Genomic DNA, 27848 nt, shown 5'->3' on the forward strand with positions numbered 1-27848 from the left:
TTAGTCTGAGATTATGCAAGATTACAGTGATATCCCATTAAAATATATACTAAATTGTTTTAACACACATCTCTACATTCTGGTTGCATGCAGTTTGCTGACTGATTTCTTTCTTTCTTTCCTTGATAAGTCTCATGAAAACTGCAATTCCATCTAGTCCACTACTACTTCTATTTAATTTCTGTTCATTCTGCTGTCATTATCATGGCTTTCTGCATAATGATTCAGGTCATAACGGAATTTTTCTTGATTATCTACCCCTCAGACATTTTTTTCCTTTGAAGCCCTGAATTTGTAAGCATAAGAGAATATTAATCTTTGGTATTAATGCAAGGTAGAACTAAATATTAACGCTTTTCCCATAGTCAAGAGAAGAGAGCAGAAAACAGGCTCTTGCAGCTAAGAGAGAAAAGAGAAAGGAAAAGAGAAAGAAGAAGAAAGAGGAGCAAAAAAGAAAACAAGAGGAAGATGAGGAAAACAAACCTAAGGAAACTTTAGAGCTGCAAGAAGATGATGATGAAGAGGAGAATGATGATGAAGGTGAAGAACATCTAATGTTTTTACTATTCTATGGGGGGAAAGCACTTGTTGGATTGTATAAATGTTTCTAAATCCTTCTTGGTGAAAAGATTATTTTAGTTGCCATCGTTTTCTTCATACTGGAAAGGAGGAGCAGTTGGACAGTAGGTTTATTCACTCTGAATATTCTTCCTACATATCTGCAAGAACTCAGTGTAAAAAATAAACTTTTAAAATGTTTAAGAAAGTATTACTCTTGGGAAAATTCTGCACTACCGCACATGTGCAGAATTCATGTCCCCTGCAGATTTCTTTGCTTCCCCGCAGAAAAATGACTTTCTGATGGGAAAGCAAAGGGAGGCCCAAGAGCAGTCAGGTACTCCTCCGCAGCAGTGCAGGCATGTTTCAGTCACTTGGAGAAGCCGGCGGGGGTTGGGAATGCCCTGGTGGCTCCTACACTGCTCTGGACTCAGCTGCTAATCCTGGCTGGGCTGGAGGCAGGGGAGGATGGGACTTGCTCTTCCTCTGCAAGAAGTGGCCAGGGCCAGGCTTATGGCCGAGTCAGACCCACCTCCAGAAACCTGCCCCAGCTGCAGGAAGTTCCGCCCCTCCCCCCCTTCCTGCCCCTATCATTCCTCAGCTGCAGGGGTCACTGTGTGGGCAGCTGCTCCCCTGTGCATTTGGGCCCCCCCACTGAGTTTCAGCTTCTGCATCCAGAGGCCCCCCCGATGAGCCCCCTTCACCTAGAGACACCCACTGAAACCCAACTAGCTGCACCCAAGCCCCACCCCTTTATACCTGGTCCTCCCCCAACGAGTCCCACTTCCCCAGCACCCAGACCCCCACACACACACCCAGACGCCCCATCCTTCTGAGCCTCAACCTCTGCATACAGAGCCCCAATGCCTTCACCCAGACCCCCCCCACCGAGCCCCAACCACCTTCACCTGAACCCCCCAACGAGCCCATATGCATCCAAATCTCCCCCCCCCCCCCCCCCTGCATTGACTCCTGCCGTGAGCCACCTGCACCCACATTTCCCCACACAAAACCCTCTTACCCCACACCTGGAGCCACTCCACACTTGGATCCTGCTGGGCTGAGCCTACTTGCCCACACTTCATGCACCTGACACAGAGGGGCAGGGCCACAGGGTGTTTCTGGAGCTGGCCCAGGCCTTGTGTTGTCAGCATCAGGAGCAACCTCACCACCAAGTTTGTGTCCCCAGGTGGGTGGCTGCAGGGTGATCTCCCACCGCCATGCAGCAGCAGCATGTGCTCCCCACTGCCATGCCGGAGCCTCCACATGTATTTACTGACCAATAAAATTTGCAGAATTTTAAAATACTGTGCGCAGAATTTTTATTTTTTGACACAGAATTCTCTCAGGAGTAAAGTATAGTCTGCCATTGTTAAATGCTTTCCACTATGAAAATGCACATCTGTACTAGTGATAGAATGGAGCTTTTGTATGTGTAGTGCGTGCACACGTCTCAAATTTTGTATTTTTGAGAAAGTCTTAAAGGCAGGCTGACTATATCAATTGGTTCTGTGCACAGTGGTCACTATGGCAGGAGTAGTGTTGGTGTACAAAGCAAAAATCATGGAACTATAGCTTTTAAACTTTCAGGTTTCCTAAGCATTGTTTTGTACCCTAAATAACTTACTTTGGAATTTTAGTGCAGATAATGAACTGTGCTTGTTCTGTGCTAACAATGAAAGATTTGAGCAGAAATGATCTTTTTAAAACTGACTTGATTTAGTTTTTTAAAATGTCTAATTTCCCCTCCGGGAGGGTGAAATATTTCATCCTTGAAGAAATGAAAACTCTTGCTGAGTTTACTTGTCTGGCCTTTTGTGTCACTGCAGTGTTTCAGAGCTCCTGCTCTGCATTAGTTTCCCATGCAACTGTCATTGTTCCCAGTGAAACAAGTTCTGTTACCATTGCATCCCTTCAACCACACACCAAATCTAGGATTTTTTTAAATCACTAGAATGGCTGAATTCATTACTCTAGTGACAGCTGACAGAAATGTAACTTTAATTGTAATTTCCTTAACAAGTGAGACTTTTTTTATATTAAATGTGTTTTATGTTGTATAGACTTTTTTTTTTTTTTTCCTCCAGTGGAGCAAGAAGTTCCTATAGAGCCTCCGAGCGCAACCACTACAACCACAATTGGAATCTCTGCAACATCAGCTACTTTCACAAATGTTTTCGGGAAGAAGAGAGCCAATGTGGTAACAACCCCTAGCACGAATAGAAAAAATAAGAAGAACAAAACAAAGGACACTCCTCAAAATGTGCAGATAATTTTGCCAGACCAGCATATATCTCTAGCACAGCAAAAAGCAGATAAAAATAAAATAAACGGAGAGCCAAGAGGTGGTGGTGCAGGTGGGAATAGCGATTCTGATAACCTGGATAGCACAGATTGCAATAGCGAGAGTAGCAGTGGAAGTAAAAGCCAGGAGTTGAACTTCACTATGGATACAAACTCCCCTGGTGATAGGGGATATGCCTCATTACTGCTCCCTTCTCAGGAAGAAAAGACCAGCACCTCAGCTTCAAAAATACAAACAAGGTGAGTCTTCAGTTTCTCTATCCTGCCCTCTCATGACTGCTGCTTGGTCTATGCCATTGTGAATCTGTCTACTGTTGCTTAGATTTTCTAGAATCTGATCAAGCTCCTCACCTTGTGATGCTGGGATCCAAGAATTCTGCTTTTAGTTTTGATTCTGGACTAGTTGTACATGACTGAAAGTCAAAACAATCCAATGGCTGCTCAGAAGCCTGTGTGAAATAAGTTGGAGGCTCAGTCCAGTTCTTGTGAACATATTAACCACACAAAATACACTAATTGGCATTGACTGGCACCCATATTGCAGAAGCTGTAGTCTAAATAGGGGCATTGAGAATGAAAAAAAAAATTGAGAACTGTTTTAACTAATAGTTTTGTCTAACCTCTCAAATTTATGCTCTGCAAGTACTTTAACTACTTTTATTTTTTAGTCTGTAATCAATACATCTCTGTTCCCAGACTTGAAGGTGACGCTAATCCAAATTCATTATCGGCAAGTTATAAATCTGTGTCCCTGCCTCTGACCTCTCCAAACATAAAGCTGAACCTCACTAGTCCAAAAAGAGGTCAGAAAAGAGAAGAAGGCTGGAAAGAAGTGGTTAGAAGGTAATCGGTTTTAATTCAGTGTTTTCAAATTATGTATAGATCTTTTGATTTCTAAACTGCGTACTTACACAGAACATTCAGCAGCGTTAGCCTGACTGTCATGATTTATAAAAGCCCTTCTTCCTTTGTGCTAGCAGTGCTTTGCAAACAAATTACAATCATTATGGGTGGTAATTACAATTTGAAAAGCCAAACATGGCATCAGTATTTTACAGTAGGCGTGGGATCCTTCCCAGGGCCTGACACTAATCAGAAGAAAACACCTTGGGGGAGGGGGAGTTTGTTCTGGCTCTTCTTTAAGTGGGGAGGAATAGGCCAAGACTCCATTGGTAATGAAGGAATACACCAGCAAAAGCTCTGTCACGTTTCAGTTTCACATGGGATCCCTCAAAGATTGGTGGGTGTCAATGAAGATACACAGGGAGGTGGACGACTGACTGAGACATGGTGCTCATTCTGCTCTGACCCACATTCTGGCTGCTGTTTCTGCTCCAACTCATTCATGACCCTAAAATAGACTTAGGAGCATGGTTATATAGTTGAAGAGCTTCTGCTTCTGAAATGGCAGCCTCTTCCTCTTCCTTGAAAATATAAATAATTTTGTTACATTGGGTGGCTTGTGGCCATATTTTAGTCATTCATTCTGTCTATATGTAGCTGGAAATTATTTAAATTTTCTACCTTTTTTTCCCTCACTTTGTTGAAGTGAGATAAGCCTGAAAACACAAATCCTAAGTTTTTGCATTTAACCCTGACTCAGCATCTCACATTCTGAAATGCAGGATTTTGACTAAATGTCCTTTTTAGAGCATCTTTTAGCTTGTGTGCATGGAACACTGTTTTAGAGAGGACTTGAAGTGTGAGTTTTGGGGAAACTCTTTTTTTAACAAACGAAAAATCTATGCAATTCAAATCTAAGATGTTAAACTCTGACCTTTTAGCTCATCGGTTCATACCAATTAAAATGTGCAATTTCCCCCTACTTTGGTGATTGTGTATATTCATAAATATTGCTCCCTGTTATGGGGTGTGCATGATAAATAGAGCCATAGATTTCTCCCTTTCCCCAAACTTGGTGAGTCGTGTAGGCATGAAACTGTTAAAAAGCAGATAGCTGCCTTTACCAGGGCTGCACACAGACCCCGCTATTGATCCTGAAGCTGCTACACCTCTCCAGACAGGTCTCTTGAGTCTCCTAGTTTAGTCATTTGCTTTACTTTTACTGTGTTTGGAATCATGTTTCTGTTCTGTCAGAGCTGCTGGGGTTCTAGAAATTTCTTCCTAAAATGGTGGATTTTGATAACCCTAAGAACTCAAGATTTGTTTAGTAAGGAAAGTGCTCACAAAATGTCTACCCTGGGCCAGAATTTGCTGTGCCCTGCCCTGAATAACAGAGCATGCATGTGTAGTCTAAGAGCCTTTTAACAACCCATGTGTCCTTTTCAAAGTAATTAGGTGTTGCACATGTTTATTGCTCCTAAAGCCTATCCCAGTTCCAAGACCAAGAACTGTCCTAACTCCCACTCCCTCAAAGCACCCTATTGGGTAGAAGGGATGTCTATCAAAGAAATAACCAATGAAAACATCCCTTCTACCCTTGACAGGCAAGTAGGCAGAGTTTTGAAAGACCCTCCCCCTAGCAACACTCTGCAGCCAACACCAATTGAGCAATTTCAGCTGCAGAGAGGAGGGCGCTGCTGTTCAGGAGCAAAAAGGTAATGTTTGGGGCATTTTTTTCAAACTGAAAAACAATGAGCTTGGTGGGTGGGTGGGGAGGGAGGCATTAGAGGGTGGGTGAGGAGTGGGGTTCTGGGTGCTATTTAGAGTTCATATGAGGAAGCAATTCCTCAGTGGGTGGTGGGGGAGGATGGCTATGGTTTCACTTTGGGGAGTGGATTGAGGAGGGTAAAGGAGACTGGAATGCAACTAGGGTCCCTGTGAATCATGTGGAAGGCTCTTGAAAGCTATATGAGGAAGAGAGCTTGGTCATGGAGAGGGGCAGATTGGGAGCTCCAATAGAGAAAAGTCATTATACTAATGCAGATCCAAAGGGGAGAAGATTGGAACGTGAGAAATGCGGGGGTGAAGGCACAGTGTGTATTCTAAGAGCATTGATTGAGGAGATAGTGTGAATTTTGTGGAGGGCAGGGGACAGGTAACTTAAAAAGATAAGACAATTAGAATGTTAATATTTTCAGATGGTAAGTGTAAAAACTATCCATTTTACATTACACATGTTTATTAACTGAAATACATTTCCAGCATAATTTCTTTGTTAGTAATCTAAAATGTTAAATGACTAAATTTAAAACGTAGGTGAAGCTGGTAGCAACATAGAGATGTACAGTCTATATTCTGTTCAGATTCTTGAACCTTCATCACAGTGCTTCCTGAAACCCCTTGGAATTCCCTCTAACTGTACAGTTCACAAACTGCAATATGCCACTGTTAAGCTTGAAAGCCATGTATGGGTTTGAGAGGTCCAGCCTTTGAAGTCGGGGAGCAAGAGTGGCCTAAAGGGACCTTGGCTGGGGTCTGGAATGCAAGCATGGTGTTCTAAGGCTTCCCATTGCCATATGCCTGCACTGATCCACCAATGCCATATGAATTTGAAAATCCTAGCAGTTCATTTAATAAGTCTATCAAGTGTTTGGGTTGCAGTGTCATGGCCTAAAAATAAATATGCTTCTGAAAATCTGTGCTGCCTTCATAGTGGCTTCCAGCATCCCTTTGGACCCTTGAATTGCACAGTTCGCCTGCTTGCTATAAACCATTGCGTAGGGTCACTGGCAATTTTCCAGAGCGTTTGTGGTTTCTCACTTGAGGTCTAGGAGATATTAATTCTACCGGGATGTTAGATCAAGACCCGGATTTTTAAGTCTTGCTCAAGCAGGTGGTATTTCAAAGATTATCAGTGTGAATATGTTGGAAAAATTTATCAGTCTAGCTATATACCAGTAGAAGCAACTTGTATCCAGTGGCTAATCCCTGTGATCCAAAGATGTTTGATGCTAATTCAAATGTAAAGTAGGAGAGTCACTTAGGATTTCATCTCGCTTACTTTTTTAAAATACACAGGTTAGGACAAAAGATGAACTATATGTCCAAAACAGCATGTATATTGTATAATGTGCATCTATATGATGTGATATACTTGGTTGAATAAGTGTTCTGAAGAAACTTCAGAAGTGCTCAGGGTAACAAGTAATTTCAGTGGGGAAGTTTTAGAGAGGCTCCAAAGGGTGAATTCAAGCAGAAAACCACTTGCTGCCCTGAAATGTAAAAATATTGATGTTCAGTTGCCAAACAAAAGAGATTTTGGCACTTTTTAAATGTCTCCAAACTGACTTCACAAATTTGCAATCTTTGTGATATAGGTCTAAGAAATTATCTGTCCCAGCTTCTGTCGTATCTAGAATAATGGGAAGAGGTGGGTGCAACATCACTGCAATTCAAGATGTCACTGGTGCTCATATTGATGTGGACAAACAAAAAGATAAGAATGGAGAGAGAATGATCACAATAAGGTACGATACATGGAAACAAAATAATTGTAAATTGAGTCGGTACAAGATTTTTCTTACACAGTCTGCTTATCTTTAAGGTAGGACATATTGGCTCTTTGGCACTAGTGTATAGCGCATTCATTTCTGACAGCGGGACATGCTGAAAATCTGATACTTATACAAAGTTAAACCATAAAAAAAGCAAATATCAAGAAATAAAACTTCTTGACTGTTCCATCAAGTACTGCACTAATATAGCCAAAAGAAATTGTTTAGTTCAAGAAGTGTTGCAACAAAGTGAGAATTCCATTCCTGAGAGAAGATTAATACTTGTTTTTAATTTCAGGGGCGGTACAGAATCGACAAGGTATGCAGTGCAACTTATCAGTGCCCTTATTCAAGATCCCGCCAAGGAACTGGAAGACTTAATTCCTAAAACTCATATAAGAACACCTGCTCCAAACACCAAATCAATTCATGCAAACTTTTCATCTGGAGTCAGTACCGCAGCTGCTTCCAACAAAAACTCCTTTCCGCTCGGAGCACCACCTCTTGTCACATCGCAGTCATCGACCCTTTCTACTTTCCAGCCCACTAACAAATTAAACAAGAATGTTCCAGCAAATGTGCGGTCTTCTTTTCCAGTGTCTCTGCCCTTAGCTTATTCCCACCCTCATTTTGCTTTGCTGGCTGCCCAAACTATGCAACAGATTCGGCACCCTCGCTTACCTATGGCCCAGTTTGGAGGAACTTTTTCACCTTCGCCGAACACTTGGGGACCATTCCCAGTGAGACCAGTTAATCCTAGCAGCACAAACAGCTCTCCAAAGCATAATAGTTCAAGTCGTGTAGGTAACCAGAATGGGAATATTTTACAGACAGAGTCTACTGGATTAGCTACTGCTAGCTGTCCTATTACTGTCTCTTCTGTAGTTGCTTCCACCCAACCGCTCTGTGCAACAAGTAGTCGGACTCCCTCATCAGTCAGAAAGCAGTTGTTCGCCTGTGTTCCGAAAACAAGTGCGGTGGCAACAGCAATCTCAACTGTGACAAGCACCTGTAGCACTCTGCCTTCTGCTTCCTCTGCACCTGCAAACAATGGGCAAGTTCCCACAGCATTTCTGCCCTCTAATGTTCCACAAACACAGCATTCTGCACTTAAAACGGACTCTTTCTCAGCTATCTCAGCACCCAAAGAGAAGGTGTCAACACCAGACCAACCTACTGGAAACACGTGTGCACCATCTTCGGTTGCAAGTAGTTGCAATATATCCGCTAGCAGCAATCCAGGAGTCCTAGAAACTCGCCCATCTAGCAGCCCTGCACCTCTAAATAACGTCCAAGATGAGATACTGCCAACCAGCATGTCAGATATAAGTTCTTCTGTGTCCATGCCTTTTTCCTCTAGCTCAGAACCCACTCCATTAAGTTTAGCTTCACCCAGATCAATTGCTGCAGATAATCAGGACAACAGTAATTTACCTCAGTTAGCTGTACCAGCACCTCGAGTTTCTCACAGAATGCAGCCTAGAGGTTCTTTCTATTCAGTGGTACCAAATGCAAACCTACATCAAGATCATCAGTCTATTTTTGTTACAAATCCAGTTCCTTTAACGCCATCTCAAGGTCCACCTGCTGCAATGCAGCTTTCATCAGCCATGAATGTTATGAACGGTTCTCAGATGCACATTAACCCAGCAAACAAATCATTGCCTCCTACGTTTGGGCCAGCAACGCTTTTCAATCACTTTAGTAGTCTTTTTGATAGTAACCAGGTGCCAGCCAACCAAGGATGGGGAGACTGTCCACTATCCACACGAGCAGCAGCAGACCCATCTTTCACTGTTCAGTCTACTTTTCTGAGTAACTCTGTGCTTGGACACATAGAAAATGTTCATCCTGATAACTCCAAGGCTCCTGGATTCAGGCCACCTTCCCAGAGAGTTTCTACCAGCCCTGTAGGTAAGTCCACAAAGTTTCTACTCTGGCATAGAGACAATCCTGCCATTAGTCTTTGACCCTATTCTCAAATTGTTCCAGAAATATTTTACAAGGTAATACGCATAGAATTCCAACCTGAGAGCTGAACTTGATTTCAAAAGCTATTTAAAATTATACACATCCAGTTCTCTTTCCTAACTCTGACCTGTCAGGTACTGGTAATGCTGCAGAAGCAACCACCATTGGCTCTTTTAGGAAGGTAAGGGTCTTGTGGCACTTGTTGAAACTCCACCCACAGGTGTCTTAATATTGATTCCATCCGGAAGAAGGATGAATTGTCATGGTGCTAGACCAAGCGTAGTAGGAGATGGGAATCTTGTTGGAACCCTGTCCTCTTGGTGTTTTGAACTTGCTCACTTAACATTATCATCATATGGGACTTAGTAAGGGACTGAATGCTTGACAGTCCTCCTTCCTTTTCCCTGACATTTACCTACTAGACACATAGAGGATGTTACCTTCACCTCATTGCTCTTCAGATTTGTTTATATGTCAGAAGATTAGACTGTATTTTGAAGACAGGTGTCTAGAGAGCCTCACTTCCCAGCTTTCCTAAGTTAATTTTCTTCAAGTCTTTCACCCAGCACCATCCCACAAACCCTTTTAAAACTTTGGGCCAAAATTTCCAAACTTGGATACTGAAGTTAGGCACCTAAATAAGTGAATAGATTTTCACAAGTGATACATTCCCATTGAGTTCAAATGGGACTATGGGTGCTCAGCACTTCTGAAACCAGGTGACTTCTCTTTAGGTGTCTAACATCAAAAGTCAGAAAATGTTTGCCAGGGTGTCTCAAAGAGTTTTAAATATTTAAATTTTAACTAGTTAGCTGCATTCTGAAGAGCACGAGCAGTTAGGCTGCGTATGAGCTCTATGCTCCCAGTACAACAAATAGAACCAAATGCAGCTAGAACTGCGATAGCTAGAGTAGTCTGACCTCATTCATCCAATCCTCTAATAGTAGAACAGTCAAGTCCTGCTCCAATGGACTCCAGAAACTCTGCCTTTTTAGTAGCTCCTCCTTTTCTCATGGATGGTCAAAGTTGACATCCACCCATTGTTCAGGAAGATGTGGCAAATAGTCTGTCAAATCACTCAAATCCCATGGATTATATACCTAGAATGGCTCTGAAAGCAATTATGCTTGTAAAGGAAAATGAAACTCCTTCACATGTTTCGCATTTGTATTTTTTTTATTTTCCTAAAGAAAGGTTTATTCTCATTGGTGATAACCATTAAGGCCAGGTCTAGGCTACAGACCTATATCGGTATAACTGTGTTGCTCCAGGATGTGAAAAATGCACACCCCTGAGCGATGTAATTATACCAACCTAACCACCCATGTAGACAATGCTGTATCGCACAGCACCTCTCGAGGAGGTGGATTAACTACGCTGACAGGAGAAGCTTTCCCATTGGCATAGTAGTGTCTTTACTAAAGTACGTGAAGACAAGCCCCAAGATGTTTTCAGTTGCAACTAAATACAGCCTTTACACTAAATATGCATTTTGAAAACCAGGATACACATCTGTACATGTTTATTTAAGCAGTTACATAGCTTAATTTGCATTTATTCAGATTCTTGATCTTTACTACATTAGAAAATGGTGAATAATGCATTTCTTGTTTACTAGATTTTTTTTTTATTTGTGGTTTGTTCTGTTTGGATGGGAATTCAAATTCAACTAAATGCAAAAATAACTCATTTTATCAACACATTTTGTATTTAAAACTAAGATTTATTAAACAAAGGAAGTATCTGCATTTAGTTAATTGAACTGATTGTTTCTTGCATTATGTCCTTCAGGATTTTAAAACTAGTAGATCTTATCCTTACATCTAGTTTTTATTCATAGACTGAAAAACAAGCTTTCCTACTCCTTTTTTTCAATTTTCTATTGGTTTTTAACTTTGAGTGAACTAATCATTGAACTGAAATGAAGACAATATTTTCTCTGTACCTGCAGAAGAGGCGAGTACTGACAGAAGCTGGTTTAGCATTTCAGCAAACTCTCATTCCAGTTGTTTAGCCAGTGGCGTCCACCAGTTCAGTGGTTTGACTTTCTTTAAAATTTTGGCAGTAAATAGATACTGTTTAACTTTTTTTATTTAATTTAAATTATTTTAATAGATTAGAGTAAATTTAGGCCTTAGCATAGGTTGTCATAATTTCAAATTTTAAATAGGCTTATTTTTAATTAAAAATCCAGTTTTATCTATCCTGCGATGAAGTGGGGGTGTACTTCTTGGGTGCTTACCTCAGGCTGAAGGACAGGTTAGCACACAGGAAAGAGTGTTCTTCTGTCTATCAAAATTGGAGCTTGTTTGGCTGGTGGCATATACTTGAATTACAGGTTTCTCATAGTTCTGTGAAGTTAAAAAGTCCCATTTGTTATTGACTTACAATACTGTGCTGTGGAGTGCAGCAGCCCTGGGCTTTAGACAGTCTGGCAATCCTTGCTGGTGGGCCAGTATACAGTATCTTCATATATTGTACCAGTAAGGTGAGCTTTATCAAAATGGCTGCTAAATATGACATTGCACCTGTAACATTGAGCAATGGTTTGTTCTCCAAGTTTCTTTTTCACTTGAGTTCTTTTGTACCTTTGGGGTACAGTGAGGAATACTTGGATTTCCACAAACTTAGTCTCTTGGAGTTCATTTTTATAAGTTGGTTTGCAGCAGAAAGCCCAGCTAAGTTCCTCACTTGTTTGAGTCTTAAAGTAGGAGTTTTGACAAGCACCTTCATGTTGTAAGCAGAATTTGAGGACTTTTCTCCCCGTCCACTGATACCAAAAATTAAGATTGAAAGCAGAGATTCCCAATTTGCCCACTTTCCTACCAGATATTTGTGGTTCCCTGACATGGGTTATGGCTCTAGGTCCATTCAGGAAAACTGTCTTTTTTTGTCCTGCCTTCACTTTTCATGTCTGCTAGTCCTGGCAGTTAGCAGAATTGGAGACAGACTTGCATGCTCCTTTTAGAAGACTCCAGACAAAACCAGAAGGAATCCATTTCAGTCACTAGTTATGCTGCTTCTACGTTTTAGAGGACCAAGTCTGTCTGTGCTAGATTAAAATGCATTACAGTAAACTGGCCTACCTTGAGCTGTAACACCATCACAATTCCTTGAAACCACACACAACAGGTGCCCTCACAATGTGAATCTGATTTTGAGGGTCTTCCATGAGATCTGGAGTAGCAATGATCCAGGTTAAGTTAACCCTGGCAGTTGGCAAACAGTCTACACAGAAGTATCTTGGAGCCTTGAGAAACTGTACTTTGAGCATAGTTTTCATGTAGCATCAGGACACAGTCTCATGCTGCTGATCCTCATTATGCAAACTTGTCTAATCAGCCAGAGAAACACATTTGAAATGGCATAATTTGGCACTAATTTAAGCATGTTACTATTCCTCCAAAGTATGATGCAGTAATCAAGCAAAATACATAAGTGGGAAGTTGGTGACTAAAACCAGTTCATGTGCTGCTTAGTGTGTCGCCCACAGCAGCCCTTATTGGTATTAGATGGTTCTTCTTTCCTCTACTATTGCAGGGGCAAAGTATTAATAGAGGGTGGCATCTTTTATCATGCGACAAAGAGTCCTGTGGCACCTTATAGACTGAGAAGTATTGGAGCATAAGCTTTCATGGGTGAATACCCACTTTGTCAGATGCATGTGGTGAAAATTTCCAGAGGCAGGTATAAATATGCAGGCAAGAATCAGTCTAGAGATAACAAGGTTAGTTCAATCAGGGAGGATGAGGCCCTCTTCTAGCCATTGAGGTGTGAACACCAAGGGAGGAGAAACTGCTTCTGTAGTTGGCTAGCCATTCAGTCTTTGTTTAATCCTGAGCTGATGGTGTCAAATTTGCAAATGAACTGAAGTTCAGCAGTTTGTCTTTGGAGTCTGGTTCTGAAGTTTTTTTGTTGCAAGATGGCTACCTTTAAATCTGCTATTGTGTATCCAGGGAGGTTGAAGTGTTCTCCTACAGGTTTTTGTATATTGCCATTCCTAATATTTGACTTGTGTCCATTTATCCTTTTATGTAGGGATTTTCCAGTTTGGCCAATGTACATAGCAGAGGGGCATTGCTGGCATATGATGGGGGGCGGGACAGCTCAGTGGTTTGAGCATTGACCTGCTAAACTCAGGGTTGTGAGTTCAATCCTTGAGGGGGCCATCTAAGGATCTGGGGCAAAAATCTGTCTGGGGGTTGGTTCTGCTTTGAGCAGGGGGTTGGACTAGATGACCTCCTGAGGTCCTTTCCAACCCTGATATTCTATGATTAAATTAGTGGGATGTGCAAGTGGATGAACCGGTGATTTTGTGGCTGATCTGGTTAGGTCCTGTGATGGTGTCACTGGTGTAAATATGTGGGCAGAGTTGGAATCAAGGTTTGTTGCATGGATTGGTTCCTGAGTTAGAGTTACTGTGGTGCGGTGTGTGGTTGCTGGTGAGAATATGCTTAAGGTTGGTGGGTTGTCTGTGGGCGAGGTCTGGCCTGCCTCCCAAGGCCTGTGAAAGTGAGGGATCGTTGTCCAGGATGGGTTGTAGATCACTGATGATGTGTTGGAGAGGTCTTAGCTGAGGACTGCAGGTGATGGCCAGTGGCATTCTGTTGGTTTCTTTCTTGGGCTTGTCTTGCAGCAGGAGGCTTTTGGGTACACGTCTGGCTCTGTTGATTTGTTTTCTTATTTCCTCATGCGGGTATTGTAGTTTTGAGAATGCTTGGTGAAGATCTTGTAGGTGTTGGAGCAAATGCGGTTATACCTCAGCGCTTGGCTGTAGACGATGGATTGTATGGTGTGGCCGGGATGGAAGCTGGAGGCATGAAGGCAGGCATAGCAGTTGGTGGGTTTTTGGTGTAGGGTGGTGTTAACATGACCGTCACTTACTTTTACCGTGGCGTCTAGGAAGTGGACCTCCCGTGTAGATTGGTCCAGGCTGCGGTTGATGGTGGGGTGGAAGCTATTGAAATCGTGGTGGAATTCTTCCAGAGTCTCCTTCCCATGGGTTCAGATGATGATGATGTCATCAATATAGCATAGGTAGAGAAGGGGCGTGAGTGGATGAGAGCTGAGGAAGCGTGGTTCCAGATCAGCCATAAAAATGTTGGCATATTGTGGGGCCATGCAGGTGACAATATATACCTCCAGACCAGTGTAGATGAAAGGGGTTCCTGCACACAGCCCAGCTGCACAATAATGCACTGACTCCCTCACTGTATGATATTATGGCAGGCAGACTTAATCTGTTTGTTTGCAGTGCTTCAGCAGCAGGAGCTGGATTTGCAGAATCTCCCAAGCCAGTAGTCCCTGGCTACTTGGTTCTCCAGGCTTAGGTGAAGCATGGCAGGCAAGCCTTGATGCTAGAAGCAGAAATTCAGCAGCAGGACCTAACATTTTGAAAGCAACACACCAGAAATTCTGGGTTGGTTGGATTTTTTTTCTGTTCCAACTAGGGTGAAATAGGGTAACCAGGAATGTTTCCAAGAGGCTGGTAAGTCAGAGGGACAAGAAAGAAAATGTAGTGCATGACCCCTCCTATACAACAACCACCACCCCCTTTCTGACTACCATAACTAGGTATTTTTGTCCCTGTCCTTCCATAAAGGGCCTTAGTTCGTCCTAGTTGTGGTTATTACCTTGAGCCCCTCAACAGTTGTGTCAGCCCCCTTCTCTAATGGCAGCTGTGATTCCCACAGGCTCCAGAAACCAACAACAAAAAAACAATCTCTCTGATTCCCTGTATTTATTATCATATTTGTTTATTACCAAGCTATGATAAAGGTCTTTAAGGTATTTTGGTGGCGAGGCCTTGGCTTGATAAGAAAATTCAACTCCCCATGCCCGTTGTTTTAAAGGAGACTCAGTTTTGCTCCTATTTGGAATGCAGCCTTGTGCTGAGAAACTGCTTCCAACCATCACACTACGCAAATATCAGTCTAACACCACTTTTTGGAGCACGGAATACTGTGTGTGCTCTACTTATGGACCCAGCTGTAGGATGGGCAAGAAATATATTAATAATTACTGCCCTGGTACTAATGGATCATTTTCTGTCTGTCTCACATCAAATATTTTTATTGTTTTTAACTTAAATTGTAATTCTTGGTTAGCTCTGGAGAATTCTAGACTGAGGAGTAAGTTGGGGTTTACTTCTGTGGTAAGCCTGTCTTGGGTTTGCCTTCATATCTCATGGTAGGTGACGGTAGAGCAGGGATAGTCAATAGCCGGGCCAAATCTGGACCACCAGACACTTTTGAACAGACCCCAAATCTTTTTATTTGTCTTTTTTTTCGCTCTGGAGTCTGGACGTTGGCTATACCTTGACTAAGAAATTTGGTCCTTGACAAAAAAAATAGAGTACCCTGAGGTAGAGCTTTGTGTGATAACAGCTGTAGGCTGACAAAGAGCAAGATGGAAAAACATATACCCGTATGTAATTCTCCCTTAGCCTGTAACCTGCAAAAAAAAATCCAGGAAAAAACAATTCCTGTAAATACCCAGGAAAAGGGTGACTGGACACTAAGTTTAAAATGTATTTGGAGCAGTGAATCTTCATGGTGTTGTGAATTATTTTTCCAAATAGGTATATTTCATAAGTTTTACATTTATTTCAGGCTTACCCTCTCTAGATCCATCCAACGGCTCTTCAGCTGCCTCTTCAGCTCCTCTGACAGGTTTTTCAGCAAACATACAACGGGTTTATCTTCAAGGGCCAGCACCTGTTGGGACTCCCAGCTTTAACAGACAGCATTTTTCACCACATCCTTGGACGAGCGCTACAAATTCATGTAGGAATTTCATGGGTCTGTCTTAACTATCTATACATTTTCAGTGTTTTAGTTATTGTCTTTAGCTACTAGTTGATTTGCAACTTTGAGGGGAAAGCAACCAGTGGCTTTAGAAACTATTATTGGTAATTGCTTTTAGCCTCAGTAAAGGTGGGAAATGTGTGAAATGGCATCACAAAAAATTTTATGGATAGCTTATGTGAAATGCCAGAGGTTCCATTAGTATTACCTATCGCGTGACAGCTTCAGGAGGCTTAGGGGTATGTCTACACTGCAAAAAAAAAAAAAAAAAAAAAAGACCTGCAGTAGCAAGTTTCAGAGCCCAGGTGAACTGACTCCAGCTTGTACCATGGGGCTGAAAGTAACAATATAAACATTCTGGCTCAGGCTGGATCTTGTCTCTGAAAAGCAGCAAGGGGAGAGTGGGGTTAAGAGGCCAGGCTCCAGCCTGAGCAAGAATGTCTACGCTGCGATTTTTAGCCCCGTAACCCGAGCCCAATTCAGTTGACAGAGGCTCTGAGGCTCACTGCTGCACGGTTTTGTGTGTGTGTTTTTGTTTGATTTTGCAATGTAGATTTACCCTTAAACTCTGTGAAGAGAAGCTTAATTTTTTGTATGATCACAACGCGGGGAGCTTTCTTATAGTGTAAAACTGCTTCAGATGAAATTGGTGTGACTTTCTCAGATTGAATTATGCTTTATTTTAAAGGTTTTAAAAATGAGACTTCTACAATTAATATTTTATATATCTTAAAATTCACTGAAATTTTTTAATTGTCTGAAATGACAGTGAGGACTTTTATGGAACAAATCTGAGAGAGAGAGTGGCCACATGAGAAGTTTGGATCTTTGCAATTCAGAATCTTAGTGATGACAACTCCGAGTACAAAAGCCAAAATAAATTTGGGTGCCAAAACAAAGGGTGGGGTTTTCAGAAACACCTGTGAGAAGTCCCACTGAAAGTCAATGGAACTTACACTTCCAAGTCATTTGAGCGTTTTTGGAAAATCGCACCCTGAGCCTATATCTCACTGGGAGTTGGGAATGCTCAGCACCTCTGAAAACAAGGCCAGTTGAGTGCCTGGAAAATTTAGGCCAAGATTTGCAGATCTCTTCATACAGTCTTCCAGTTTTCTTGTCCTTGTCTAGTAAATCTAAAATATTTACAAGAAGATCTAGAAAATGTCAGATTACCCTGTGGTTGGAACCATTTATCCAATTAATTTAAGATACAAAATCACTGGTGAAGAACCTTTCCAGTGGGCCAAACAGCAATCAGTGGAATGACTATTCTGCCAAAATAACTCAGTTTTCTCACTAGCCCCAAAATATTATAAATCAGTAAACTTTTACACTTTCATAATCTGCATTACAGAATACGGATTGGCAGTTTAGAGGGAAAATTGTGGTATTTAACATCACTTAAGTGTTCCATGTATAATAAAGCAAGAGAAATATTTTGTCACCAGGTGAATCTCCTATTCCATCAGTTTCATCGGGATCATCTTCACCCCTTTCAGCTTCTTCTGCACCTTCCAGCTTGGGCCAGCCAAAAGCAGGTAGCACAAGTCAAGATCGAAAGGTACCACCTCCTATTGGGACGGAAAGGCTTGCTAGAATTCGGCAGGGAGGTTCTGTCACTCCTACTCCCTTAGGAACTAACTTTACGGCTCCTGTTGGACATAGTGGTATCTGGTCATTTGGAGTTAACAGTGTATCAGGTAAGTCAGTCACTTATTGTGTATGAAAGCTTTCTGTTTTAAAAAAATCAAACCTCAGATTTTAGGGTGAACACTACTACATTCTGAGAACTAATCGGGGGGGAAAACAAAATGCCAAACTTATGCTTTTCAAGGATCAAATTTGAAATAATAGAGTAATACATGGTAGTCATATGTAAAAATCTTCCCTTCGAAACCAGAGAGCAAAATATACTTTATCAACTGCACGTAAGATTACTTTAAAGGCAGAAACTAAAAGAATATCAAGGGGATGTCACAAACGGAGAGCTGGCAGGGATAGAGAGAGAAGAGTTCAGAAACGTGCATATTCTGATCCTTTAAGGGAATGTATTGGGGAAGTCTTTTAAGTTCTTCTTCATTCACTGAGGAACTGACCTATAAGGACCACAATTAGAAAGGAAGGGTAGGGCAAAAGAAGTGATTGTTTTGCAACACTTTATGTGGGTACAAATCCAGAAACGTACTCTTCTTTACAGATGGGCTGTTAATACAGCCTCAATATCCCACCTGGGATGGGATCAAGTCTCGGAAGAACAGAGGTATTTCTTTAGGTTTTGTTTCATGATTGCTTTTCTGTTAATTTATTCAGCTACTCTGCAGGATTTTAATAGATAAATACCTCTGATGTTGTAGCTGACAGACCAAGTTTTTCATGATTGATCCTGAAATAATCTGTAATCCACCCATAAGATTCTAAAGAATTTCTTGATCGAAATAGGGTGGGCTTTGCCAAAATGTCCCTCATTGGGTAATGACTGACTCTGATTTTCTTCAGGCCAAATCTGTTTTGCTAGAACCATTGCAATTTTCTCTCATAATATAGAATTTTTCACCTGATTTAGATCCTGCAAAGGTACACAGTAAATAGATAATCTCTGAAAGAGTGATTGAAATCTTCTATACTGTTAAATCTGTTGAACAGAAATGCATTATTTGTTCTCATTCTAAAATTACTTTACCTTTTCCTCAAAATTTGGTCTCCAAATTTAAAACTCGGTCTGAAAGCTGTGGTTGCATTTCATTAATTAGTAGCTTGTCACTCAAACTATTTTTAAAAATGAGGTTATAGTTATGACAAGCAAATAAAAACTGGGGCATTCAGATTGAGTGCTGTTGGTCCTTAATTTTTACACTTTTCTCCTCCATAACTCCTCTTGAATAATATGAAATAAGTTCTGTTCCAAAAACAGCAATTACTTTAAAAAAAAAAAAAAAAAAAAAAAAAAAAAAAGAGAGAGACTTCTAAATAGCTGAAGGTTTATATTCAGTTTTTGGTAGTTCCATTTTCAAGTTCTTACGGATAATCACAAAGCACACTGTTTGAGCTGCAGATTGTTTTCATTAGGAATTTTAAGGATTGTATATGTAGCAAAATAAAATGACAATTTTAATGGTCTTAAATTTTGTAAAGCTAGGATTTTTTTAAATGAGGCTTAAATTTTGGTCCAAATTTGGTCTGACATTATCCCATTAACCTTGGGGTCTCCTCATGGCTGTTTTTCAGACTAAAGTTATAAACTTGTCATACAAATTGGCAGTATTCATAGATCACAGTTCTATTAAAGTTTAGCCCAGTGTTTGGGACATCTGAAATATTCGTTTGGTATTTGGTACAGGAATATAGGAGAATGAAAGAAAATTGATATCAGGCCCAGTCCCATGTCTCCAGATTTCACCATCTTCTCCCACTTCAGTCTTCAGAAAGTTCTCTGCCTTTCACCTCCTACCAGCTCCTGCCCTAAGCGTGACTCTGTGGAGCCTCTCACCTTACATTACCATGGATATGGAATGTGCTAAAGTGCCTAACTCAGTGGGTGATGGGAAGGGAAGAAAATGTCTGCATGCAGTGGGGCCTCACATGGGCAGTACTTTCTACAGCCTTTGTGAGAGGGCCATGTAGGCAGAGCCATGAAGCTGAGGATAGGAGACGTGTGTGCATATTTTGTTAATAACAGGTCATTGGGGTCTGAAGGTAGAATACAAGTGAGTTTTGGGGAGGTCTGAAAAGTGATTTGTTCAGAGCAATGCCCCAGTTTGTTTTTGCAGCATTGTTGTGCTTATTTCTGAGATCCTTAACATGTGTGGAGATGGTCTGTGCAGCTGATGGATTTATTCCAGAGTGTTCTCGATTGATTATAACCATCCACTTTTAATCTCTTCCTTTCCAGAAGGCTTGTCAGGTTGGTCTCAGCCTATAATGGGGAATCATCCAATGCATCAACAATTATCAGACCCAGGCACATTTTCCCAGCATCAGCCAATGGAGAGAGATGATTCTGGAATCGTGGCTCCCTCAAACATTTTCCACCAACCTATGCCAAATAGCTTTGTGGATTTTTCTAAAGTAAGTTATATTTGAAAGTTGAATTTGTTATAAGCAGTTGGGTTGTTTTGCCTGGCTGCAGATGACTTGTCTGACAGTGCATTTCCAGAAATGAGCTGTCCAGAGAGACTTCATTAAAAGCCCTTTCTCGGGAACAAGGTGGGGCAACTTTGCCAAGGCCATTGGTCCATTCAGATTTGTTTAACTCTGAATGTTCTATAGCGCAGTAGTTCCCATTCTTATTACACAGGAGGGCCACATACACATAAGCACAACCTTGTGTGGGCCAAACAGATTGTACATATTTTAATAAGATGTAAAGTAACCTGTATTGATTTATATTTTAAGTTCAGCTTGTTTTGTATGTATTTAGATAGGTTGTTTCTATGTACAGCATTGTCTGTTTACACCCTTGTGTAAACTAAAGTGATCTAAACATGATGACAAAATTCTAATAAATTGGCCATTAGTATATTGTGTTAAAGCAGGCTGCAGGCTTTATGAAATGCTCTGGTGGGCCGTGTATGGCCCACGGGCCATAGGTTGGACACCCTTGCTCTAGCACAGTGGTTCTCAAACTTTTATGTTTATGGACCACTTGAAAATTGCTGGGGATCTTGGTGGACCACTTAATGATCTTTCCAAATGTTTGTACCATATGCTAACTATTCTAAAGCACTTTGGATAAAAGCACTATATTTAAAAAACCTTAATAATAACACTGGTCTACAATTTTTGAGAAGTCGTCTGCTTCAGAGATAAAATATGTATTATGTATTTTGATGTGCTGAATTCAAATATGACAATTAAAACAACTGATTGGCTACTGTTTCTAAGATATTTAAGTTTTTACATTTTATGTCTATGTATATTGTGTAGATAGCATTTTAATCATAAATTGTAAACCTAGGTCTTTTCATGTGTTTATGGTTGCTTTACACGATAATATTTCACCTGTCCTGTTTATGTAACACTTTAAAAATCAGCAAAAGGGTTATATAAATAAAATGTATTATGAAACAAAAGGCAAAAAACTATTATGTACATAGTTCAGTCCTATTCAGTGTCTACTCGGCGCTTCTTGGCTTGTCTCTTGTATTCATTAAATGGAGCATCTCTTGTCACTGTCCAGCAATAGTCTGCAAGCATTGATGGGCTTCATTTGCCCTGATAGCATTTCTCCATTGTTGCAATGTTCTGGTGAAATCGCTCGCTGTGCTCGTCGCTCACTGCTTTGCAGTTCAGTGGAAAAAAATCTAGATGAGAGTGCAAAAAATGTATCTTTAGTGACATGTTGCAACCAAGGCTTTTGTATGCCTTGAGGAGGTTTTCCACCAACAACCTGTAGTTGTCTGCCTTGTTGTTTCCGAGAAAATTTATTGCCACTAACTGGAAGGCTTTCCATGCCGTCTTTTCCTTGCCACGCAGTGCATGGTCAAATGCATCATCTCGAAGAAGTTCATGAATCTGAGGACCAACAAAGACACCTTCCTTTATCTTAGCTTCACTTAACCTTGGAAATTTTCCACGGAGGTACTTGAAAGCTGCTTGCGTTTTGTCAATGGCCTTGACAAAGTTCTTCATCAGACCCAGCTTGATGTGTAAGGGTGGTAACAAAATCTTCATTGATTCAACAAGTGGTGGATGCTGAACACTTTTCCTCCCAGGCTCCAATGACTGTCGGAGTGGCCAGTCTTTCTTGATGTAGTGGGAATCTCTTGCACGACTATCCCATTCGCAGAGAAAACAGCAGTACTTTGTGTATCCAGTCTGCAGACCAAGCAAGAGAGCAACAACCTTCAAATCGCCACAAAGCTGCCACTGATGTTGGTCATAGTTTATGCACCTCAAAAGTTGTTTCATGTTGTCATAGGTTTCCTTCATATGGACTGCATGACCAACTGGAATTGATGGCAAAACATTGCCATTATGCAGTAAAACAGCTTTAAGACTAGTCTTCGATGAATCAATGAACAGTCTCCACTCATCTGGATCGTGAACGATGTTGAGGGCTGCCATCACACCATCGATGTTGTTGCAGGCTACAAGATCACCTTCCATGAAGAAGAATGGGACAAGATCCTTTTGACGGTCACGGAACATGGAAACCCTAACATCACCTACCAGGAGATTCCATTGCTGTAGTCTGGAGCCCAACAGCTCTGCCTTACTCTTGGGTAGTTCCAAATCCCTGACAAGGTCATTCAGTTCACCTTGTGTTATGAGGTGTGGTTCAGAGGAGGAGGATGGGAGAAAATGTGGGTCCTGTCACATTGATGGTTCAGGACCAGAAGTTTCATCCTCTTCCTCTTCCTCGTCTGACTCAAGTGAGAATGATTCTGGTGCATCAGGAACCGGCAGTCCTTCTCCGTGGGGTACTGAGCGTATAGCAGATGGAATCTTTGGATAATGCACAGTCCACTTTTTCTTCTTTGACACACCTTTCCCAACTGGAGGCACCATGCAGAAGTAACAATTGCTGGTATGATCTGTTGGCTCTCTCCAAATCATTGGCACTGCAAAAGGCATAGATTTCCTTTTCCTGTTCAACCACTGGCGAAGATTTGTTGCACAAGTGTTGCAGCATATGTGTGGGGCCCACCTCTTGTCCTGATCTCCAATTTTGCAGCCAAAATAAAGGTGATAGGCTTTCTTAACCATAGTGGTTATAATGCGCTTTTGTGATGCAAAAGTCACTTCACCACAAACATAGCAGAAGTTATCTGCACTGTTCACACAAGTACGAGGCATCTCTGCTCACTTTGGCTAAACAGAAATGTGTCCCTTTGCAAAAACAAATACTGACAAATAAGAGAGCACGACACTGTATGATTTCTAGAGCTGATATAGGGCAATTTGTTCAGCAGCGTGATGTAAGCTTCGTTATGATTGCATCATCCATGACTTCCAGGAATAACATGATGCAATTCATATCATGTATGATGCAATACCAGCTTCTGATTGCATCATTCATTGTTTTGCCTAAAAAGCAAGTACTGTCCAAACCCAGTCATAGATTTATTCATAGATCCAGTCAAAGATGTATTTTAGTCATTTCTGGTTTAAATTGAGATCCCTTCCCTTTATAACTCACTTATCCTCCGCCATTCCCAAGTCAAGGGTCGTATATACTGACCCAATAGCATACCTTGAAAACTAGAGTCAATCAACAATTTTAAGCATCATTTTCGTTCTCAGTGACCCAGAATTAATAAAGTTTGACTACATTTATTTCAGAAGCATTTTGGCTGTAGAGCAGTGTAATTAATGTTTTTTTTGTTCTACAAATAACAGCACACAACTCATATTTTAATATCGGTAGTCTTACCTTTCTAATGCAATAGATGTGCCCTCTCTCCCCTGCTGCAGCAGCCCCCAAGCTGGGGCTGGGCAGGAGAGGGGGGTCTCCCTCGCCGCAGCAACCCCCAAGCTGGGGCTGGGAAGGAGAGGGGCCTCTCCCCCGCCGCAGCAGTCCCCGGTGGCCCTTCATTCTCTCATGGGCAGCTGTCCAGGCGCGCACCTTAGAGGGAACTATCCACGGACCACCTGAATGGAACTCGTGGACCACTGTTTGAGGACCTCTGCTCTAGCAGATACGAGGATTCATGCAGCCCTCCTTCGTGTCTCACATGCCCAACACTCTTGGGCATGTGAGACACACTAGTCAAACTGAGGGCACATTATAACTGAAACTAAAAATTATTTCTAGTTGCTAATATCCCAGGCCTTATACATGGACTTGCTTGGTGACACCCTCCACTTTTCCATTCTCCCCTGCTGTGTTAGATTCCTTCCTTCCTACATGGAACTAGGTCGCTTCTTCAGGCTGGTTAATATTTAATGCTTCTGGCACGAGTTACAGATGTAAATTAGGCATGTGAATATCATGTAATTTTCTTCAGAACATGTGGCAGGAGGTTAGGAGAATATTGAATTGTGTACATAAAGAAGGCATTAACATCAGAAACTAGCACAAGGTAAAAACAGAATACAGTCCTGACATAATTCAGTTTAAGAATTTGAGGAATATCTAGGATCGTGTGCATAGTCTGGAGTCTTCTCAGAACATTGCTACAGTTACATCTGGAGAAAGTACTTTGTTGCAGTCTTTATTTTTCGTGAGATATGGTCATTTTAATGCAAGACGAAGATTTTTCATATCGTATGTAATGAGATGACAGAAATTTGAGGGAGGGAGGTATCAAAAGAGCTCTGTATTCCCTTCTGTCCTGTGTAGGGAGATGTTTATGAAAACTGTCTGTGTCACATGTTGGAAGCCACGGAAGTAAGGCTCTATAAAGAAAGCTACTACGCCTTTTATGAACTCAAAGGTCATTATTCCAGTTGGCCATTAAAATATTGTATAGTACCTTCCATCTTCAGGGATACCACTATGCTTTCAAACTATACACACAGCATCACTGCAGCTCAGTTAAGATAAGTGGTATATTGATGGGAGAGGAGAGCACTTCCCAAGTACATTGTGACATGAAATCCATGTAGAACAGACAGACACAATGTCTGGCTTTGCAGACTCATCTTAAAAGAACCACATTCAGACTATGATGGTACTTAATATGGGTATCTCAGGAAGATGAAGGGCTGAATTAGTTCTGCTGGGATTTGAACCTCTGGTTCCAAGGAGTCTGAGCATTCCAAACTTGATGCTTAGACCACCACATGTTCCCATTTTTCTCACAGAATGCCAAGATGATTGTAAGAGCAACTTTAATGTTGCATAAGTATTTGAATGAAGTTTGAACATTTTGGGTAATGCATTTTTATTCATACTGTGCAGTACATTGGAATGGGGAGCCTTGCAAAATTCCAACGCTAATAAAATCAATTGCCTTCTGCTTTACTCTGAATTGTCCCTGGAATTGGGTATGGTATTCTCATCTCTCCTCACAACACTGCTTAGTAGCACTGGTGATGCACAGTGGCCCCTCTTTCTTATTTCAGTGATGGATGAAGTGATCTCTGCCGATAAGTTCTGTAAAACGCTCTGGGATTCTTTGAGATGACAGATGCTACTCCGTATGTGATGTACTAGGGTTGTTGTCTGTAACCACTACACTGTCAGTGATTGTCCTTTCTGCTATTTTAGGGTCTACCGATTTCCATGTATGGAGGCGCTCTAATACCTTCTCATCCTCAGCTAGCTGACGGCCCAGGAGGGCCTCTCTTTAATGGACTTCATACTCCAGATCCAGCTTGGAATCCTATGATAAAGGTTGTCCAAAATTCAACAGAATGTACTGATGCTCAGCAGGTAAATTCGTTTGTATCTTTCTCATAGTTTAAAATGATACGTTCTATCAGGTTTCTCAATTGATATTTTTGTGCTTAGTAGAGGAAAAAAAGATTTTATCAGCTGTCATGTATTTAAATTCTGAGAGCCTGTTTACATAATTTTTTTTTTTTGAGAATGTCTTTCCGATATATCGGCACTGGGCTTTAAAGATCAGTTTACAGGCCAAAACTTCCAAACCTGAGTACATGAAGTTAGGGTCATTGAATCATAGAATATTAGGGTTGGAAGAGACCTCAGAAGATCATCTAGTCCAATCGCCTGCTCAAAGCAGGACCAACACCAACTAAATCATCCCAGTCAAGGCTTTGTCAATGTGGGCCTTAAATTCCACCACCTCCTTAGGTAACCCATTCCAGTGTTTCACTACCTTCCTAGTGAAATAATGTTTCCTAATATCCAACCTAGACCTCCCCCACTGCAGCTTGAGACCATTGCTTCTTGTTCTGTCATCTGTCACCACTGAAAACAGCTGAGTTCCATTCTCTTTGGAACCCCCCTTCAGGTAGTTGAAGGCTGCTATCAAATCCTCCCTCACTCTTCTCTTATGCAGACTAAATAACCCCAGTTCCCCCAGCCTCTCCTCGTAAGTCATGTGCCCCAGCCCCCTAATCATTTTTGTTGCCCTACGCTGGACTCTTTCCAGTTTGTCCACATTCCTTCAGTATTGAGGGGACCAAAACTGGACGCAATATTCCAGGTGTGGCCTCACCAGTGTTGAATATAGAGGAATAATGACTTCCCTCGATCTGCTGGCAATGCTCCTACTAATACAGCCTAATATGCCATTGGCCTTCTTGGCAACGAGGGCACACTGCTGACTCCTATCCAGCTTCTCGACCACTGAATCCCCAGGTCTTTTTCTGCAGAACTACTGCTCAGCCAGTCAGTCCCCAGCCTGTAGCGGTGCATGGGATTCTTCCTTCCTACGTGCAGGACTCTGCACTTGTCCTTGTTGAACCGCATCAGATTTCTTTTGGCCCAATCCTCCAATTTGTCAAGGTCACTCTGGACCATATCCCTACCCTCCAGTGTATCTACCTCTCCCCCCAGCTTAGTGTCATCTGCGAACTTGCTGAGGGTGCAATCCATCATCCAGATCATTAATAAAGATGTTGAACAAAACCAGCCCCAGGACCAACCGCTGGGGCACTCCACCTGATACCGGCTGCCAACTAGACGGCGAGCTATTGATCACTACCCATTGAGCCTGACAATCTAGCCAGCTTTCTATCCACCTTATAGTCCATCCATCAAATCCATACTTTTTTAACTTGCTGGCAAGAATACTGTGGGAAACCATATCAAAAGCTTTGCTAAAGACAAGATATATCACATCCACCGCTTTCCCCATATCCACAGAACCAGTTATCTCATCATAAAAGGCAATCAGGTTGGTCAGGCATGACTTGCCCTGGGTGAATCCATGTTGGCTGTTCCTGATCACCTTCCTCTCCGCCAAGTGCTTCAAAATGGATTCCTTGAGGACCTTCTCCATGATTTTGCTGGGGACTGAAGTGAGGCTGACCAGTCTGTAGTTCCCCGGGTTCTCTTTCTTCCCTTTTTAAAATACGGGCACTGTATTTGCCTTTTTTCCAATCGTCCAGGACCTCCCCCGATTGCCACGAATTTTCAAAGATAATGGCCAATGGCTCTGCAATCACATCAGCCAACTCCCTCAGTACCCTTGGATGCATTAGATCCGGACCCATGGACTGGTGCACGTCCAGCTTTTCTAAATAGTCCTTAACCTGTTCTTTCACCACTGAGGGTTGCTCACCTTCTCCCCATACTGTGCTGCCCAGTGCAGCAGTCTGGGAGCTGACTTTCTCTGTGAAGACTGAGGCAAAAAAAAGCATTGAGTACTTCAGCTTTTTCCACGTCCTCTGTCACTATGTTGCCTCCCCCATTCAGTAAGGGTCCACACTTTCCCTGACCACCTTCTTGTTGCTAACATACCTGTAGAAACCCTTCTTGTTATCCTTCACATCCCTGCTAGCTGCAACTCCAGTTGTGCCTTGGCCTTCCTGATTACACCCCTGCATGCTCTAGCAATATTTTTATACTCCTCCTTAGACAGCTGTCCAAATTTCCACTTCTTGTAAGCTTCCTTTTTGAGTTTAAGCTCACCGAAGATTTCACTGTTAAGCCAAGCTAGTCAACTGCCATGTTTGCTATTCTTTCTGCACTTGGGGATGGTTTGTTCCTGCACCCTCCATAAGGCTTCTTTAAAATACAGCCAGCTCTCCTGGGCTCCTTGTCCCCTCATATTAGCTTCCCAGGGGATCCTGCCCATCAGTTCCCTAAGGGAATCAAAGTCTGCTTTTCTGAAGTCCAGGGTCTGTATTTTGCTGCTACTCCTTTCTTCCTTTTTTGAAGATCCTGACCTCAACCATCTCATGGTCCCTGCTGCCTAGGTTGCCACCCACTACTTCTTCCCCTACCAATCCTTTCCTG

The 27848-nt window shown here is 41.8% G+C and overlaps 1 protein-coding gene across 13 annotated transcripts in view; it reads left to right on the forward strand.

The window, feature by feature from the left end:
- The window catches only part of ANKHD1 (ankyrin repeat and KH domain containing 1), a 199674-nt gene that overhangs the window by 170799 nt on the left and 1027 nt on the right, over positions 1 to 27848 (forward strand). For 4 of the 13 annotated variants that reach the window (XM_054038708.1, XM_054038712.1, XM_054038717.1 and 1 more), the window contains 11 exons: positions 366 to 540; positions 2646 to 3102; positions 3559 to 3705; positions 5310 to 5420; positions 7083 to 7232; positions 7558 to 9173; positions 15842 to 16030; positions 17485 to 17736; positions 18234 to 18296; positions 19926 to 20101; positions 25188 to 25352. In XM_054038708.1, the coding sequence (XP_053894683.1) occupies positions 366 to 540; positions 2646 to 3102; positions 3559 to 3705; positions 5310 to 5420; positions 7083 to 7232; positions 7558 to 9173; positions 15842 to 16030; positions 17485 to 17736; positions 18234 to 18296; positions 19926 to 20101; positions 25188 to 25352 (3501 nt within the window). The remainder of the gene's footprint in view (positions 1 to 365; positions 541 to 2645; positions 3103 to 3558; positions 3706 to 5309; positions 5421 to 7082; positions 7233 to 7557; positions 9174 to 15841; positions 16031 to 17484; positions 17737 to 18233; positions 18297 to 19925; positions 20102 to 25187; positions 25353 to 27848) is intronic. The other 9 variants (XM_054038713.1, XM_054038719.1, XM_054038716.1 and 6 more) reach the window with 6 other exon arrangements.

The sequence above is a fragment of the Malaclemys terrapin genome, chromosome 8 (genome assembly GCF_027887155.1).
Source record: "Malaclemys terrapin pileata isolate rMalTer1 chromosome 8, rMalTer1.hap1, whole genome shotgun sequence".
NCBI classification, from domain to species: domain Eukaryota; kingdom Metazoa; phylum Chordata; order Testudines; family Emydidae; genus Malaclemys; species Malaclemys terrapin.